Source organism: Oncorhynchus tshawytscha, unplaced genomic scaffold, assembly GCF_018296145.1.
Source record: "Oncorhynchus tshawytscha isolate Ot180627B unplaced genomic scaffold, Otsh_v2.0 Un_contig_4748_pilon_pilon, whole genome shotgun sequence".
NCBI classification, from domain to species: Eukaryota; Metazoa; Chordata; class Actinopteri; order Salmoniformes; family Salmonidae; genus Oncorhynchus; species Oncorhynchus tshawytscha.
Genome location: NW_024609781.1, coordinates 247,183 through 265,575, shown reverse-complemented (window position 1 = coordinate 265,575; position 18,393 = coordinate 247,183). Strand labels below are relative to the sequence as shown.

Sequence of the window (18,393 nt, the reverse complement as noted above, 5' to 3'; positions counted from 1 at the left end):
GGAAGGTGATGTCAGCACCACTTCACCAGGTCATGAATAATGTAAAGGAGATTTGATTATGTTTCCCAGCCTCTGTCCTGGAAGAGCAAACACCCAGCCCTAACCAGGTTCAACTGGACCAGCCCAGCCCTAACCAGGTTCAACTGGACCAGAGAATCCTGCTGGAGACTCTACAGAGGAGCCAGTGTGCCGGGGACCTGCTGGAGACTCTACAGAGGAGCCAGTGTGCCGGGGACCTGCTGGAGACTCTACAGAGGAGCCAGTGTGCCGGGGACCTGCTGGAGACTCTACAGAGGAGCCAGTGTGCCGGGGACCTGCTGGAGACTCTACAGAGGAGCCAGTGTGCCGGGGACCTGCTGGAGACTCTACAGAGGAGCCAGTGTGCCGGGGACCTGAGTGCCTTCGACGTTGAAAAGTACCTGAAGCAGACCGAGGTATCCACCAGCAGCGACAGCGACCAGTCAGGCTCCTCCCACTACACCTTTGACTTCCTCAGCTGGGCCGACAGCGTCAACTCCGCCCACAGGAAGTCCCAGGCTGCGTCACTTGTTGTTACTGTGGAGAACGAGAGCTCAGGTTATCAACACCAGGCTACCGAATACCAGGCTAGCACCAAGGGAGATATCTCCTCTGGCGTAGAGGCTAAGGCAGGTTTGACACAAGGTTACCCTGCTGCTATGACCCGTCCAGTCTCTGCTGGGCTACATCCAGGTTCTGGTCAGAGTGGAGTAGGCCCAGCTAACAAGATGGAGGTGAGGAGGAGTTCCATCCCCCGTCCCAGGGCCAGTTCCATCCCTACAGCCTCTGGTAAACCAGGGAGGAGGTCTGTGGGCTCTGGACAGTTCTCCTCAACCACCATCTCCCCAGCCAAACCAGCTGCTAACAGGAAGGCTGTAGGGAATAACAGTGAGCCCCAGCCAGCTGCTGTACTGAGCAGGAGCAACACAGAGAGTGGTGGGGCTGAACTAGGAGCAGTCCGTCCAACACCCAACAACACCCCAGCCCAGAAGGTAGAGGACCCCTCCGCATCTCCTGCCCCAGGCCCTAAGACCTCCCCTGGTCTGAGGAAGGGTCTGTCAGGGCCACTGTCCCTCAAAGACATCACATCCCCCTCCCAGATAACCAGGAGGAGCACAGTGAAGACCCACGCTACAGGGAGCAGTACAACCCAGCAGGAGAAACCCAGTGGCCTGGAGAAGAGTGTTGGAGAAGCTCCTCCCAACGCTGTGGCCAAACATGTTGGTTTTACTTCCTCGTGTCACAGCCCCCAGCCTGCTGCTGGACACACAACGTACGGTCAGTCTCTGGTCCAATCAACAACCTTATTCAGCTCTTCAACTCATTTAAGAGAGGAATAAACATGTTTGTTAAGCTTAGCTTAGTTTCGATCCCATTCTTTTCCTGGTCCTTCCGGCCGGATTGGGACATCTGGTTTTTCAATGTTGATTATAGTTTATTTGAGGTGATTTCCTGGTCTTGTGTTCTGCAGATAATGATAAAGGAGGATTTAGTTCATTGGCTAAGGAGTGTATTAATGTCCTGGTCAGGTGATGTTCTCTGGTTAGATTGTATTAATATCCTGGTCAGGTGATGTTCTCTGGTTAGATTGTATTAATGTCCTGGTCAGGTGATGTTCTCTGGTTAGATTGTATTAATGTCCTGGTCAGGTGATGTTCTCTGGTTAGATTGTATTAATGTCCTGGTCAGGTGATGTTCTCTGGTTAGATTGTATTAATGTCCTGGTCAGGTGATGTTCTCTGGTTAATGTGTTGTATTAATGTCCTGGTCAGGTGATGTTCTAATGTTAGTTGTTTTAATGTCCTGGTCAGGTGATGTTCTCTGGTTATGTGTTGTATTAATGTCCTGGTCAGGTGATGATAGTAATGTGTTTTAATGTCCTGGTCAGGTGATGATAGTAATGTGTTGTTTTAATGTCCTGGTCAGGTGATGATAGTAATGTGTTGTTCTCTGTAGATGTGTCTCCAGGTACTCCTGTGCATCATGCCGGAGGACCAGAGCAGAGCCAGTGCACCTTCAGACCCTCCACCTCTCCTCTCACCCACTCCTCCCCCTCACAGACCTCCTTCCCCAGCCAAGAAGGGTACACGGCTGCTTCAAATCAATCAATCAATTATTAAATCAATCCGATGTGTAACTACTTCCTAAATCTTCTCTTTCTCTCTGGTGCCCCGACAGGACTGTGTCGCCCCCCTCCCCCAGTGTAGGGGACAGGAGACGTCCCAGTGATCTCACTCCTCCCCAGTCTGAGTGGAGCTGTTCTAGTCCCAGCCTCAGCAGACTGACATACATCTCCCTGAATGACAGCACGGCTCTCAACACAACCGGCGTCCCAACTCCTGACAGACACAAGGTATAGTAGGCAGGGACTGGACCTCGTACAGGCTTCTCTTTCAAATACTCCTTTCCATGTCTCAGTGAGATTCCATCAGGCAGTTTACAAATGACCAAGAGATCAATCACACGTCGTCTGACCGAGGGCCGGAAGTGATCAGGAAGTGATCAGGATGGCTCCTGAAGCTCTCCTCAATATGACTTTAATTCCTGTCTTCCTGCTTAACAGTTCAGTTAAAACCGTGAGGTCAATGGAGTCCATAGTGTTCGGTACTTAGCGAAAGGAAAATGTGTTTTCTACTTCTGTCTCTGGTGGTAGCTAACGTGACAGGGCTAGCCATCCCGACTTGGTTAACCCATGCTGTGAGGCTTAAGCTAACTTGGCTAGCCTGCTGGAATGCTTCATCTGCCGAAGTGCTGTTCCCTTTGGCTAGCCAGCTGGCCGACGTGCTGTGTTCCCTTTGGCTAGCTGGACCTCTGCTGGTTCCCTTTGGCTAGCCTGCTGGACTTCATCTGCCGACGTGCTGTTCATCTGGACCGATCTGCTGTGCTGTTCCCTTTGGCTAGCCAGCTGCCGAAGTGCTGTTCCCTTTGGCTAGCCTGCTGGACCGCTTCATCTGCTGACGTGCAGAGGTCCCAAAGGGAGGTCCCTCCTGTCAACGGCTAACCACTGGATTGATACTGTAGGCTGTTATGTTGTGTTATAATGGAAAGGGTTTACCCCAGAGGGCTTGATGGCTCATTCCACCAGAGGTGTGGGTACCTCATGGGCACTGTCAAAGGCATCTGTTTGCGATTCAGTATTTTGGGCTTTCCCTCATACGGTCTTGAGTCGATAAGTGTTCAACCATTTTGTTTTGGCAAGTCTAGGTAAGTTCAGTGTTATTAATGTCCTTTCGTCACGTAATAATTTCCATGGACTCACTCTGTGGGCAATAATAGTGTTTAACATTATTTTTGAAAGACTACCTCATCTCTGTACCCCACACATACAATTATCTAAGGTCCCTCAGTCAAGCAGCGCATTTCAAACACAGATTCAACCACAAAAACAAGGGAGGTTTTTCAATGCCTCGTAAAGAAAGGTACCTGTTGGTAGATGGGTCAAAATAAAACAATCTGACATTGAATAACCCTTTGAGCATGGTGAAGTTAATAATTACACTTTGGATGGTGTATCAATACACCCAGTCACTAAAACGATACAGGCTTCCTTTTTAACTCAGTTGCCGGAGAGGAAGGAAACCCCTCAGTGATTTCAATGGTGACTTCAAAACAGTTAGTTTAATTGCTGTGATAGGAGAAAACTGAGGAAGGATCAACATTGTAGTTACTCCACAATACTAACCTAATTCACATAGTGAAAAGGTCTGTATAGAATACAAATATTCCAAAACATGTAACAAGGCACTAAAGTAAAACTGCAAAACACATGTGGCAACGCAATTAACTTTTTGTCCTGAATACAAAGTGTTATGTTTGGTTCAAATCCAATACAACACAACACTGAGCACCACTCTTCATAATTTTTAAGCATTGTGGTGACTGCGTCATGTTATGGGTATGCTTGTCATCGTTGAGGAGTTTTTTTTAGGATAAAAAGAAACAGAATGGAGCTAATCACAGGCAAAATCCTAGAGGAAACCCTGGTTCAGTCTGCTTTCCACCAGACACTGGGATTCACCTTTCAGCAGGACAATAACCTAAAACACAAGACCAAATATACCCTGGAGTTGCTTACCAAGAAGACCAGTGAATGTTTGAGTGGCCAAGTTTACACTTTTGACCTAATTCTGCTTAAAAATCTATGGCAAGACCTGAAAATGGTTGTCTGGCAATGATCAGCAACCCATTTGACAGAACATGAAGAAGAATGGGCCAATGTGGAACGCTCTTAGATTTACCCAGAAAGACTCACAGCAGTAATCACTGTCCACATGCTTTGACTCAGGGGGTTGAAGACTTGTCTAGGCAACATCTATTAGTGATTCATTTTTACAGAAATGTTTTACAAATGTTCACATTTTTCTTCCACTTTGACATTTGACAAAGTATTTTGTGGAAAAAGTCAAAGGGATGTGAATATTTTCTGACGGCGCTAAATCTCTCATCAGAGAACCGAGGTGAAGTAACCTTGAGTTTTGGGTGCTTGTCTTGCTTGTTGTTGAATGATGGTCATCTGCCTGGAAATACTCAGCTATGTCATGTCGTGGAGTTACCACATGAAGGAATAACCAACTGACTGCGTGATATCTCTCTCCCTTCCCCAGAGTCATGGCACCATGTCTCTGAGCACCACTATCATCAGGGCCAGTCCCACCCCGCCAGTAGAAGGGGCTGATACCCAGAGTCCTACAGGTCAGGAGCTACCTCCTCACCGCTCTACAGATGGCCTCTGTCCTCCTAGACAGTCCAAGAGCCCAGAGTCTCCTCACCACTCGAACGGTCCTCGTAGTGGCTCGGTAGACCTGCGGAGTGGTTCAGGTCTGGGCTTCACACGCAGCCAGAGTGAGTGTAACTATCACTGTGGGAACAATAGAGACTACAACCAGCAGAAACGCCACTCCGAACCCAACTCGCACCTTCTCACCAAGTTGGATTCTGGCTACTCCAGCAACCTGAACATCCAGCAGCCCAGCGGTATGGGGGGCCAGGGGAACCAGCAGTGGTCTGGAGTCTCAGCCCAGGGGCGTGAGGTCTATCCTGGGGCCAGGACGGTCTTCGGGCTGCCTTCCTCAGAGGACCTGTGCTACATGCCCATCTCCAGCTTCAAGCCCCAGGGCTCCATGGTGGACCTGCCTCCAGGGGTCCCTAGCCTCCTGACGGGTCGCTCCCTCTTCAGTTCCCAGCTGGCACAGCAGAAACTGGGCTCGGATGGAGCTCTTCACCCTGGTCTCCCTCTGCCTGCTCCCTACCACCACATGACAGCAGCAGGGAACGGCCTGTATGGTCACGCTATGTCCTCACGGTTAGGACCCAACGTTGACCCCTCAGTCGGACACCTCCACAGCTCTGGGGGTCTGGGTGTCTCTGGGCCAGGTGGACCAGGAGGTCCCGGGGGTCTGTACCACTGCTCTAACCCCCACCTCAAACCCTTGGACGCAGGACTGATGGAGGGGAACCCCTACAACCAGCACTGTGTAGCCTCGTGGTCTGACGGCAGCCTTCCTGAACCCACAGGTAAGTCTTCAATCAGTTCTGGAATGTTCTCTTGAATCACTCGAGATAAAAGGGTGTGTAGGAATAGTTCAAAATGGTTCATTTTTAAATACATGTAATTTTGTAAGCTTTAAGATAATCCTGGACCCCTCTCTCCCTCTCCAATCCTCCAGCCCAGGTCGTGATCCCTGAGGAGCTGAGGTTCCCCCATGCCTGCTGTGTGGGCATCTCCTCTCAGACCTCACTGGGCATCTTCAATCCCTCCGAGCGCTGGCAGCAGGTCTCCATCACCGTCACCAGTCTGGCCATCAACGGAGAGAAGGTGTCATTTTGTTTCTAATACATTTGTAAAGAGGACAATGATTTAGAGAGAAGTGTATGGTCTGAAATAGTGTCAGCAAATGTAAAAAAATAAAAAATAATTAAATGCTAGAGAATATGTAACCACTCCGAAGAACTAGGAACTGCTGTCGAACCATAATGACCATTTCCTGTCCCACCCAGGTTGATTCATTCCCGTACCAGTGGCTGATGGTGAAGAACTAGGAACTGCTGTCGAACCGTAATGACCATTTCCTGTCCCACCCAGGTTGATTCATTCCCGTACCAGTGGCTGATAGTGAAGAACAAGACCATCATTGGCCCTAAGAGCACGGAGGAGCAGAAGGTGTTGTTCATCCCACCTCAGGCCGGGGTGTACCAAGCTGTCCTCAGTGTCTCCTCCTGGCCTGCCTCCGCTGAGGCCCAGGCTGTCGCCCGCGCCGAGGTGTTCGCCAAGAGGGTGGTCCTCGTCGCCATGGCAGAGAACCCTGCTCTGGAGGTAAGGGGGGGTGCGGCTGATCAGTTGTTGGCTTGAGTCCCAAGATCGATCATTAGTTAGCTTTGAGTCCATGTCAGGACGTGGGCATACTTCCTGTTTGGTTTGTTTTACTTCTTATATTTCAGTGTTTTGATATAACAGTTGTGAAAAACCTCAAGGTTTCTGTTCTAGTTGTTTGATATCAGTTATTTTGTTTCTCCACTGTGTTCTGGGTGGTTTCTCCACTGTAACACACTGTGTTCTGGGTGGTTTCTCCACTGTAACACACTGTGTTCTGGGTGGTTTCTCCACTGTAACACACTGCGTTCTGGGTGGTTTCTCCACTGTAACACACTGCGTTCTGGGTGGTTTCTCCACTGTAACACACTGCGTTCTGGGTGGTTTCTCCACTGTAACACACTGCGTTCTGGGTGGTTTCTCCACTGTAACACACTGTGTTCTGGGTGGTTTCTCCACTGTAACACACTGCGTTCTGGGTGGTTTCTCCACTGTAACACACTGCGTTCTGGGTGGTTTCTCCACTGTAACACACTGCGTTCTGGGTGGTTTCTCCACTGTAACACACTGCGTTCTGGGTGGTTTCTCCACTGTAACACACTGCGTTCTGGGTGGTTTCTCCACTGTAACACACTGCGTTCTGGGTGGTTTCTCCACTGTAACACACTGCGTTCTGGGTGGTTTCTCCACTGTAACACACTGCGTTCTGGGTGGTTTCTCCACTGTAACACACTGCGTTCTGGGTGGTTTCTCCACTGTAACACACTGCGTTCTGGGTGGTTTCTCCACTGTAACACACTGCGTTCTGGGTGGTTTCTCCACTGTAACACACTGCGTTCTGGGTGGTTTCTCCACTGTAACACACTGCGTTCTGGGTGGTTTCTCCACTGTAACACACTGCGTTCTGGGTGGTTTCTCCACTGTAACACACTGCGTTCTGGGTGGTTTCTCCACTGTAACACACTGCGTTCTGGGTGGTTTCTCCACTGTAACACACTGCGTTCTGGGTGGTTTCTCCACTGTAACACACTGCGTTCTGGGTGGTTTCTCCACTGTAACACACTGTGTTCTGGGTGGTGTCTCCACTGTGTTCTGGGTGGTTTCTCCACTGTGTTCTGGGTGGTTTCTCCACTGTAACACACTGTGTTCTGGGTGGTTTCTCCTCTCCAGGTGGATGTGGGGAAGTGTGGCAGTCTGGACTTCGGAGACCTGGCAGGTGGCAGTGCCAAAGCTCTCCCTCTGAAGCTGCTGAACAGGACTCAGGCCACCGTACCTATTAGACTGGTTATCAGTGCTGTAAGACAATACAATGCACTACATTACCATACAATACAATGCAGTACATTACAATACAGTACAATGCTATGCGCTACATTACCATGCAGTACAATACAATGCTATGCAGTACATTACGATGCAATACACTACAGTGCAGTACGATGCAATACACTGCAGTGCAGTACGATGCAATACACTGCAGTGCAGTACGATGCAATACACTGCAGTGCAGTACGATGCAACACACTGCAGTGCAGTACGATGCAATGCTGTGCAGTACGATGCAATGCTGTGCTGCAATGCTGTGCGGTACGATGCAGTGCTGTGCGGTACGATGCAGTGCTGTGCTGTGCTGTGCTGTGCTGTGCTGTGCAGTGCTGTGCAATGCTGTGCAGTGATGCTGTGCAGTGCAGTACGATGCAGTGCTGTGCAGTACGATGCAATGCTGTGCAGTACGATGCAATGCTGTGCAGTGCACGATGCAAGCTGTGCAGTACGTGCAGTGCTGTGCAATGCTGTGCGATGCAGTACGATGCTGTGCTGTGCAGTGCGATGCTGTGCGTGCGGTACGCAATGCTGTGCAGTGCAGTGTGCGTGCGATGCTGTGCAGTGCAGTACGATGCAATGCTGTGCAGTGCAGTACGATGCAATGCTGTGCAGTGCAGTACGATGCAATGCTGTGCAGTGCAGTACGATGCAATGCTGTGCAGTGCAGTACGATGCAATGCTGTGCAGTGCAGTACGATGCAATGCTGTGCAGTGCAGTACGATGCAATGCTGTGCAGTGCAGTACGATGCAATGCTGTGCAGTGCAGTACGATGCAATGCTGTGCAGTGCAGTACGATGCAATGCTGTGCAGTGCAGTACGATGCAATGCTGTGCAGTGCAGTACGATGCAATGCTGTGCAGTGCAGTACGATGCAATGCTGTGCAGTGCAGTGCGGTACGATGCAATGCTGTGCAGTGCAGTACGATGCAATGCTGTGCAGTGCAGTACGATGCAATGCTGTGCAGTGCAGTACGATGCAATGCTGTGCAGTGCAGTACGATGCAATGCTGTGCAGTGCAGTACGATGCAGTGCACAGTGCGGTACGATGCAGTGCAGTGCTGTGCACGGTGCTGTGCAGTGCGGTGCTGTGCAGTGCAGTACGGTGCAGTACCATGCAGTGCAGTGCGTGTGCAGTACGTGCAGTACGGTGCAGTGCTGTGCAGTGCGGTGCGTACGGTGCTGTGCAGTACGGTGCAGTGCAGTACGGTGCAGTGCAGTACGGTGTGCAGTGCGGCTGTGCGGTGCAGTGCAGTGCGGTGCGGTGCAGTACGGTGCGGTGCGGTGCAGCGGTGCAGTGCAGTACGGTGCAGTGCGGTGCTGTGCGGTGCGGTGCGGTGCGTGCAGTGCAGTGCGATGCTGTGCAGTGCAGTGCTGTGCAGTGCAGTGCAGTGGTGCAGTACGGTGCTGTGCGGTGCAGTGCAGTGCTGTGCAGTGCAGTGCTGTGCGTGCAGTGCAGTGCGGTGCTGTGCAGTGCGGTGCTGTGCAGTGCTGTGCTGTGCTGTGCAGTACGGTGCTGTGCGGTGCGGTGCTGTGCACGGTGCTGTGCAGTGCTGTGCGGTGCTGTGCTGTGCGGTGCTGTGCAGTGCGGTGCGGTGCTGTGTGCGGTGTGCAGTGCTGCACGTGCAGTGCGGTGCGTGCTGTGCAGTACGGTGCTGCAGTGCAGTGCGGTGCAGTGCAGTACGGTGGCAGTGCTGTGCAGTGCGGTGCTGTGCAGTGCAGTACGGTGCTGTGCAGTGCTGTGCGGTGCTGTGCAGTGCTGTGCAGTACGATGCTGTGCTGTGCAGTACGATGCTGTGCAGTGCAGTACGGTGCTGTGCAGTGCAGTGCAGTGCAGTGTGCTGTGCAGTGCAGTGCGGTGCTGTGCGTGCAGTGCGGTGCGGTGCTGTGCAGTGCAGTGCGGTGCGGTGCAGTACGGTGCTGTGCAGTGCAGTGCAGTGGGTGCAGTACGGTGCGGTGCAGTGCGGTGCAGTGCGGTGCTGTGCGGTGCAGCGGTGCAGTACGGTGCTGTGCTGTGTGCTGTGCGGTGCAGTGTGCGGTGCTGTGCGGTGCAGTACGGTGCGTGCTGCGGTGTGTGTGCGGCGTGCAGTGCGGTGCGGCAGTGGTGCAGTGCGGTGCAGTGCGGTGCTGTGCAGTGCGTGCAGTGCAGTGTGCAGTGCGGTGCTGTGCGGTGCTGTGCTGTGCGTGCGGTGCGGTGCTGTGCAGTGCTGTGCGTGCGGTGCGGTGCGGTGCGATGCGTGCGGTGCGGTGCGTACGATGCGGTGCAGTACGATGCGGTGCGGTACGATGCTGTGCGGTGCGGTACGATGCTGTGCGGTGCGATGCTGTGCGGTGCTGTGCGGTGCGGTACGATGCTGTGCTGTGCTGTGCGGTACAATGCTGTGCGGTGCAGTGCGGTACGATGCTATGCAGTACAGCTTCGGGACAATAACTAATGTTGTGTGGGTCAGTACTCTTCTGTCTGGGTTGTGCAGAACTTTGTCCTGCTGCCCTCAATTTCAACAGCCATGGCCCTCGATGTCCCCTTGTGTGGCCAGCCGTAATGCTACCTAATGTAGTACATTCCTTACAGCCAAAGTGTCCGTTGTGCCCTTTGGATTAGTATAATAATTATAATTCCCTTCTCCCCGCTGCCAATCGCCGTGCTCCGAAGCACCTCACTCACATGGCTCTGTCAGTTATCTCAATTCATATTAGTCAATGTTTGTCATGTGATCAGGTCCTGCACTGCGCCCGTCCCCGCCACAGGAGTCGCTAGTGTGCGATGGGACAATGACATCCCTGCCGGCCAAACCCCTCCCCTAACCCGGACGACGCTGTGCTGAGTGTTTGCCGCCCCAGCCGGCTGCGACAGAGCCTGGACTCTAACCCAGAATCTCTAGTGGCACAGCTAGCACTGCGATGCAGTGCCTTAGACCACTTGGCCACTCAGGAGGTCCTGATCAGGTCCTTCTGACAGTCATCTCAACATCGCCATAGGCTACAAGTGAAGACTGACTCATCGAAGTAGGCTACAAGTGAAGACGGACTCATCGAAGTAGGCTACAAGTGAAGACGGACTCATCGAAGTAGGCTACAAGTGAAGACGGACTCATCGAAGTAGGCTACAAGTGAAGACGGACTCATCGAAGTAGGCTACAAGTGAAGACGGACTCATCAGAGATGCAACAGCGCCCGTCCTTATGGAATCCGGAGGCACACATCAACTGTTCATCAGCCAACTCCTGGCAAAAGGACCAGTGCCTCCAGTATGACAGATTCAAGCCTTTAGATATTAATAATGATCCTATTGGTCAAGCATTACTGTCATCTAGCCTGCAACATTGTCTGGCACTTCCCTCCTGGCAGCATCGGTCAGGACATGAGAGTGGAGGCTCAATATGCCAGGCTGTCGCCTGAGGCTCAATATGCCAGGCTGTCGCCTGAGGCTCAATATGCCAGGCTGTCGCCTGAGGCTCAATATGCCAGGCTGTCGCCTGAGGCTCAATATGCCAGGCTGTCGCCTGAGGCTCAATATGCCAGGCTGTCGCCTGAGGCTCAATATGCCAGGCTGTCGCCTGAGGCTCAATATGCCAGGCTGTCGCCTGAGGCTCAATATGCCAGGCTGTCGCCTGAGGCTCAATATGCCAGGCTGTCGCCTGAGGCTCAATATGCCAGGCTGTCGCCTGAGGCTCAATATGCCAGGCTGTCGCCTGAGGCTCAATATGCCAGGCTGTCGCCTGAGGCTCAATATGCCAGGCTGTCGCCTGAGGCTCAATATGCCAGGCTGTCGGGCACCACTTAAATGCCAATGGCCTTGCTCCTAAAATCCTGACATTCCAGGCCTGATGTCATCTTTCTGTTACTCAAAAACACTTAGATTTTGTTAAAATATTTGGCTGTACAAGCCCTCTTTGATAGATATCGTCTTTTGTGATGTCGTATTTCTAGAACGCCACAGCCTGGCGCTGCTTCACCTTCTCCAAGAGTCCCGTTGCCATGACAGCTGAGGGCTTGCTGCAGGCGGGAACTCTGACATCACTGGCCGCTCCGTCCGTCATGAACCACGTGATGCACGCCAGCTACGGAGAGGTGAGTAACCCTGGAGTGACCTAGTCTCAGTGACTTGTGACTTCAATAGCTGAGTAGTTTGAGGGATGTTTTGGAATGTTGTTTTGTGTTGTATTTCAGAATCCAGAGAGCTTCATGGTTTGGGTCCACTTCCACGCTCCACAGAAGTACCAGTCCTGTTCAGGTATGACCCCTGTCCTGGCTCCATGAATATTAATACACGAAGATGCCATTCAGCCACCAATCACAGCTGATGTTTGTCATGTCTAATGTCATACAGGTGTTCTAGGTCCAGCTGATGAGTACAGTGATGTCATTGTGTCATACAGGTGGTCTAGGTCCAGCAGATGAGTACAGTGATGTCATACAGGTGGTCTAGGTCCAGCTGAGGAGTTCAGTGATGTCATTGTGTCATACAGGTGGTCTAGGTCCAGCTGAGGAGTTCAGTGATGTCATTGTGTCATACAGGTGGTCTAGGTCCAGCTGAGGAGTTCAGTGATGTCATTGTGTCATACAGGTGGTCTAGGTCCAGCTGAGGACTACAGTGATGTCATACAGGTGATCTAGGTCCAGCTGATGAGTACAGTGATGTCATACAGGTGATCTAGGTCCAGCTGATGAGTACAGTGATGTCATACAGGTGATCTAGGTCCAGCGGATGAGTACAGTGCGCGGGTGGACATCGAGGTGGACTGTCCAGGCCCCAGTCATGTGATCAGGAGCGTCCCTCTCAGAGCCAGGTCTGGAACAGCCAGAGTACACGCCCCTAAAGACCTGCAGGTAGGAACTGACCCGCAGCACTGCTGACATGAGACTAGTCTTTATATTCAGGGTTTAACTGGGAAACCAGTGTGTTGTATTGCCTTAATAACACATTCCGTATTAGAGTTAGGGTTGACCTTTTGTGTGATGTTGATATTTCTGTAATTCTTTCCTCATATCATTTTTTTGGGGAGGGGCAGAATGTTAACCTCTCGGCAGCGTTGGGTCAATCCAGTACGCAGACTCTGCCTCTGAAGAATGCAGGCAACATTGATGTTCAGCTGAAACTTAAGGTATTCTGTCCCTTTTACTTCCCTGTTTAAGCTGTGGTTTGGATAAGCCTGGGGGGGTGTGTGGTTTGGATAAGCCTGGGGGGTGTGGTTTGGATAAGCCTGGGGGGTGTGGTTTGGATAAGCCTGGGGGGGTGTGGTTTGGATAAGCCTGGGGGGTGTGGTTTGGATAAGCCTGGGGGGTGTGGTTTGGATAAGCCTGGGGGGGGTGGGTTTGGATAAGCCTGGGGGGTGTGGTTTGGATAAGCCTGGGGGGTGTGGTTTGGATAAGCCTGGGGGGTGTGGTTTGGATAAGCCTGGGGGGTGTGGGTTTGGATAAGCCTGGGGGGTGTGGTTTGGATAAGCCTGGGGGGTGTGGTTTGGATAAGCCTGGGGGGTGTGGTTTGGATAAGCCTGGGGGGTGTGGTTTGGATAAGCCTGGGGGGTGGTTTGGATAAGCCTGGGGGGTGTGGTTTGGATAAGCCTGGGGGGTGTGTGGTTTGGATAAGCCTGGGGGGTGTGGTTTGGATAAGCCTGGGGGTGTGTGGTTTGGATAAGCCTGGGGGGTGTGTGGTTTGGATAAGCCTGGGGGATGCTGACTGTTGGTTGATAAGCCTGGGGGTGCTGACTGTTGGTTGATATGACCTCCTGTGGGGTGCTGACTGTTGGTTGATATGACCTCCTGTGGGGTGCTGACTGTTGGTTGATATGACCTCCTGTGGGGTGCTGACTGTTGGTTGATATGACCTCCTGTGGGGTGCTGACTGTTGGTTGATATGACCTCCTGTGGGGTGCTGACTGTTGGTTGATATGACCTCCTGTGGGGTGCTGACTGTTGGTTGATATGACCTCCTGTGGGGTGCTGACTGTTGGTTGATATGACCTCCTGTGGGGTGCTGACTGTTGGTTGATATGACCTCCTGTGGGGTGCTGACTGTTGGTTGATATGACCTCCTGTGGGGTGCTGACTGTTGGTTGATATGACCTCCTGTGGGGTGCTGACTGTTGGTTGATATGACCTCCTGTGGGGTGCTGACTGTTGGTTGATATGACCTCCTGTGGGGTGCTTGTCTACAGAACAGCGGTGGTGATGGCTGTTTCTCTGTGAGTCCTGTTGACCTGTGTCTGCGTGCCGGGGAGGAGCAAGGCATTGTGGTCTCGTTCAGCTCTCAGGGCGGCAGGAAGAACCGAGAGAGGTACTTTTTATTATTTAGTTATTTATTACATACTTCAGAGTTCTGAGCATCCAGCCTTGTGGAAAGCCTTCTACATTACTCAGTGCTCTGACTGTCTAGCCTTGTAGAAAGCCTTCTACATTACTCAGTGTTGTACTTTACAGAGTGTAATCTATCTGTTACTCTCTGATCCTTGTCCTGGTAGCTCAGACTTCTCCCTGCGTGGTTGTTCTGTGTCCTTGTGTTTTCATGATACTTCCTGTTCTGATGTTTCTCTGTGCTTGACCCTCCAGTGTTCTGACCATCTTGGTGCTGCCGTCTGGTCCTCAGTATGAGGTGGTTCTGAAGGGACAGGTGGTACCAGAGGAGGGGGTGAACCCTGCTGCCCCTGGTCCTGTCTCTGCCCTGGGTATGCTGCCCCACAGTGAGGTGCCCCCCATCCTCTCCAACAAGCAGTTTGTGGCCTGGGGAGGGGTCACGCTGGGCAGGGCTGTGTAAGGAACATTTTACTAGACTCTTCCATGTTAGTCATAATGATTCATCCATACATAGTTGCTCCCGAGTGGCGCAGCGGTCTAAGGCACTGCATCTCACTGCAAGAGGCGTCACTACAGTCCCTGGTTCGATTCCAGGCTGTATCATACCCGGCCGGGATTGGGAGTCCCATAGGGCGGCGCACAATTGGCCCAGCGTTGTCCGGGTTTGGCCATCGTTGTAAATAAGAATTTGTTCTTAACTGTCTTGCCTAGTTAAATAAAGGTTGAATATATTTTGGTGGTGTTGTGGTGGTGTTGGAGCTCTGGATGTGGTCTTCTACCTGTACAGACAACAGAAGCTGGTTCTTCGTAATAACTCCCCCAACACAACACATCACCTGCGTCTGCTGATCCGAGGACAAGACCACAGCTGTTTCCAGGTAAGAACCAAACCTCCTTGACTTGTCCAGCTCCATGTGGCCTTCAGCTACTCTTCAGATATCAATCACAACAGCTCTGTGTCAGACTGCTCCTTAACCCTCTCCAGCTACTCTTCAGATATCAATCACAACAGCTCTGTGTCAGACTGCTCCTTAACCCTCTCCAGCTACTCTTCAGATATCAATGACAACAGCTCTGTGTCAGACTGCTCCTTAACCCTCTCCAGCTACTCTTCAGATATCAATGACAACAGCTCTGTGTCAGACTGCTCCTTAACCCTCTCCAGCTACTCTTCAGATATCAATGACAACAGCTCTGTGTCAGACTGCTCCTTAACCCTCTCCAGCTACTCTTCAGATATCAATGACAACAGCTCTGTGTCAGACTGCTCCTTAACCCTCTCCAGCTACTCTTCAGATATCAATCACAACAGCTCTGTGTCAGACTGCTTGCCTGGAGACTCCTGTGGTGTTTGAAGCCATTAGAGTGAACAGTCATGTCTCTCTCTCCATCTGTGTCTCTCTCTCTCCATCTGTGTCTCTCTCTCTCCATCTGTGTCTCTCTCTCTCTCCATCTGTGTCTCTCTCTCTCTCCATCTGTGTCTCTCTCTCCATCTGTGTCATCTGTGTCTCTCTCTCTCCATCTGTGTCTCTCTCTCCCATCTGTGTCTCTCTCTCTCCATCTGTGTCTCTCTCTCCCATCTGTGTCTCTCTCTCTCCATCTGTGTCTCTCTCTCTCCATCTGTGTCTCTCTCTCTCGCTCTCTCCATCTGTGTCTCTCTCTCCATCTGTGTCTCTCTCTCCATCTGTGTCTCTCTCTCTCGCTCTCTCCATCTGTGTCTCTCTCTCCATCTGTGTGTCTCTCCTGTCTATATATTAATGTAATATCTCTCTCCCAGCTCCAGAGTAGTTTTGGACAGGAGGAGAGGTTGACCCGACACAGAGAGCTGTCTATCCGGCCCAGGGAGGATGTTGTTGTCCACCTGCTGTTTGCCCCAACCCGGGTGGCCTGCACCCTGTCCAAGCTGGAGATCAAACAGTCTGGAGTACGGCCCTCACAGCCTGGCATCAAGTTCACTGTGAGGCCCTCTCTACCCTAACTATCCTGGTTTACTGTGAGGCCCTCTCTACCCTAACCATCCTGGTTCACTCTGAGGCTCTCACAGCCTGGCATCAAGTTCACTGTGAGGCCCTCTCTACCCTAACCATCCTGGTTTACTGTGAGGCCCTCTTTACCCTAACCATCCTGGTTCACTGTGAGGCTCTCACAGCCTGGCATCAAGTTCACTGTGAGGCCCTCTCTACCCTAACCATCCTGGTTTACTGTGAGGCCCTCTCTACCCTAACCATCCTGGTTTACTGTGAGACTCTCTACCCTAACCATCCTGGTTTACTGTGAGGCCCTCTCTCCCCTAACCATCCTGGTTTACTGTGAGGCCCTCTCTACCCTAACCATCCTGGGCCCTCTCTCTACCCTAACCATCCTGGTTTACTGTGAGGCCCTCTCTACCCTAACCATCCTGGGCCCTCTCTACCCTAACCATCCTGGGCCCTCTCTACCCTAACCATCCTGGTTTACTGTGAGGCCCTCTCTACCCTAACCATCCTGGGCCCTCTCTACCCTAACCATCCTAGTTTACTGTGAGGCCCTCTCTACCCTAACCATCCTGGGCCCTCTCTACCCTAACCATCCTGGGCCCTCTCTACCCTAACCATCCTGGGCCCTCTCTACCCTAACCATCCTGGTTTACTGTGAGGCCCTCTCTACCCTAACCATCCTGGGCCCTCTCTACCCTAACCATCCTGGTTTACCGTGAGGCCCTCTCTACCCTAACCATCCTGGTTTACTGTGAGGCCCTCTCTACCCTAACCATCCTGGGCCCTCTCTACCCTAACCATCCTAGTTTACTGTGAGGCCCTCTCTACCCTAACCATCCTGGTTTACTGTGAGGCCCTCTCTACACTAACCATCCTGGTTTACTGTGAGGCCCTCTCTACCCTAACCATCCTGGTTCACTGTGAGGCCCTCACAGCCTGGCATCAAGTTCACTGTGAGGCCCTCTCTACCCTAACCATCCTGGTTTACTGTGAGGCCCTCTCTACCCTAACCATCCTGGTTCACTGTGAGGCCCTCTCTACCCTAACCATCCTGGTTTACTCTGAGGCCCTCTACCCTAACCATCCTGGGCCCTCTCTACACTAACCATCCTGGTTTACTGTGAGGCCCTCTCTACCCTAACCATCCTGGGCCCTCTCTACCCTAACCATCCTAGTTTACTGTGAGGCCCTCTCTACCCTAACCATCCTAGTTTACTGTGAGGCCCTCTCTACCCTAACCATCCTGGGCCCTCTCTACCCTAACCATCCTGGGCCCTCTCTACCCTAACCATCCTGGGCCCTCTCTACCCTAACCATCTTGGGCCCTCTCTACCCTAACCATCCTGGTTTACTGTGAGGCCCTCTCTACCCTAACCAACCTGGGCCCTCTCTACCCTAACCATCCTAGTTTACTGTGAGGCCCTCTCTACCCTAACCATCCTGGGCCCTCTTTACCCTAACCATCCTGGTTTACTGTGAGGCCCTCTCTACCCTAACCATCCTGGGCCCTCTCTACCCTAACCATCCTAGTTTACTGTGAGGCCCTATCTACCCTAACCATCCTGGGCCCTCTCTACCCTAACCATCCTGGTTTACTGTGAGGCTCTCTCTACCCTAACCATCCTGGGCCCTCTCTACCCTAACCATCCTAGTTTACTGTGAGGCCCTCTCTACCCTAACCATCCTGGTTTACTGTGAGGCCCTCTCTACCCTAACCATCCTGGTTTACTGTGAGACTCTCTACCCTAACCATCCTGGTTTACTGTGAGGCCCTCTCTCCCCTAACCATCCTGGTTTACTGTGAGGCCCTCTCTACCCTAACCATCCTGGGCCCTCTCTACCCTAACCATCCTGGTTTACTGTGAGGCCCTCTCTACTCTAACCATCCTGGTTTACTGTGAGGCCCTCTCTACCCTAACCATCCTGGTTTACTGTGAGACTCTCTCTACCCTAACCATCCTGGTTTACTGTGAGACTCTCTCTACCCTAACCATCCTGGTTTACTGTGAGGCCCTCTCTACCCTAACCATCCTGGTTTACTGTGAGGCCCTCTCTACCCTAACCATCCTGGTTTACTGTGAGGCCCTCTCTACCCTAACCATCCTATAGACTAATGTTTCTTCATCCTGGGCCGTAGTTGTTGCCCTAGCACTAACTACACTCCTGATTCCACGAATCAAAGGCTTGATGATGACGTGGTTATTTGAGTCCGGTGTGTAGTGCAAGGCCAACAACAGAAACGTGAAAATCTATGGGTTCCGAGGATCTAGCTACTTATTGAAGTGACCAGACTGATTTTCAGTGGTGGTTTCTGATCTTAAAGGGACATTACACTTTTTAAAGTTTGTCTAATGTTTTCAGACTTCACAATGAGTCTGTGGCGACGTATGGGTTATGTGTCTGTGGCGACGTATGGGTTATGTGTCTGTGGCGCCGTATGGGTTATGAGTCTGTGGCGACGTATGGGTT

At 51.9% G+C, this 18,393-nt stretch overlaps 1 protein-coding gene across 5 annotated transcripts in view; it reads left to right on the top strand.

Annotated features, from left to right (window-relative positions):
• The window catches only part of cep192 (centrosomal protein 192), a 57,926-nt gene that overhangs the window by 23,124 nt on the left and 16,409 nt on the right, over positions 1–18,393 (top strand). For 4 of the 5 annotated variants that reach the window (XM_042318011.1, XM_042318014.1, XM_042318013.1 and 1 more), the window contains 15 exons: positions 70–1,296; positions 1,975–2,101; positions 2,197–2,371; positions 4,623–5,532; positions 5,685–5,833; positions 6,101–6,331; positions 7,499–7,624; positions 11,585–11,725; positions 11,825–11,888; positions 12,345–12,484; positions 12,667–12,759; positions 13,813–13,931; positions 14,204–14,404; positions 14,736–14,826; positions 15,726–15,905. In XM_042318011.1, the coding sequence (XP_042173945.1) occupies positions 70–1,296; positions 1,975–2,101; positions 2,197–2,371; positions 4,623–5,532; positions 5,685–5,833; positions 6,101–6,331; positions 7,499–7,624; positions 11,585–11,725; positions 11,825–11,888; positions 12,345–12,484; positions 12,667–12,759; positions 13,813–13,931; positions 14,204–14,404; positions 14,736–14,826; positions 15,726–15,905 (3,974 nt within the window). The remainder of the gene's footprint in view (positions 1–69; positions 1,297–1,974; positions 2,102–2,196; positions 2,372–4,622; positions 5,533–5,684; positions 5,834–6,100; positions 6,332–7,498; positions 7,625–11,584; positions 11,726–11,824; positions 11,889–12,344; positions 12,485–12,666; positions 12,760–13,812; positions 13,932–14,203; positions 14,405–14,735; positions 14,827–15,725; positions 15,906–18,393) is intronic. The other variant, XM_042318012.1, reaches the window with a different exon arrangement.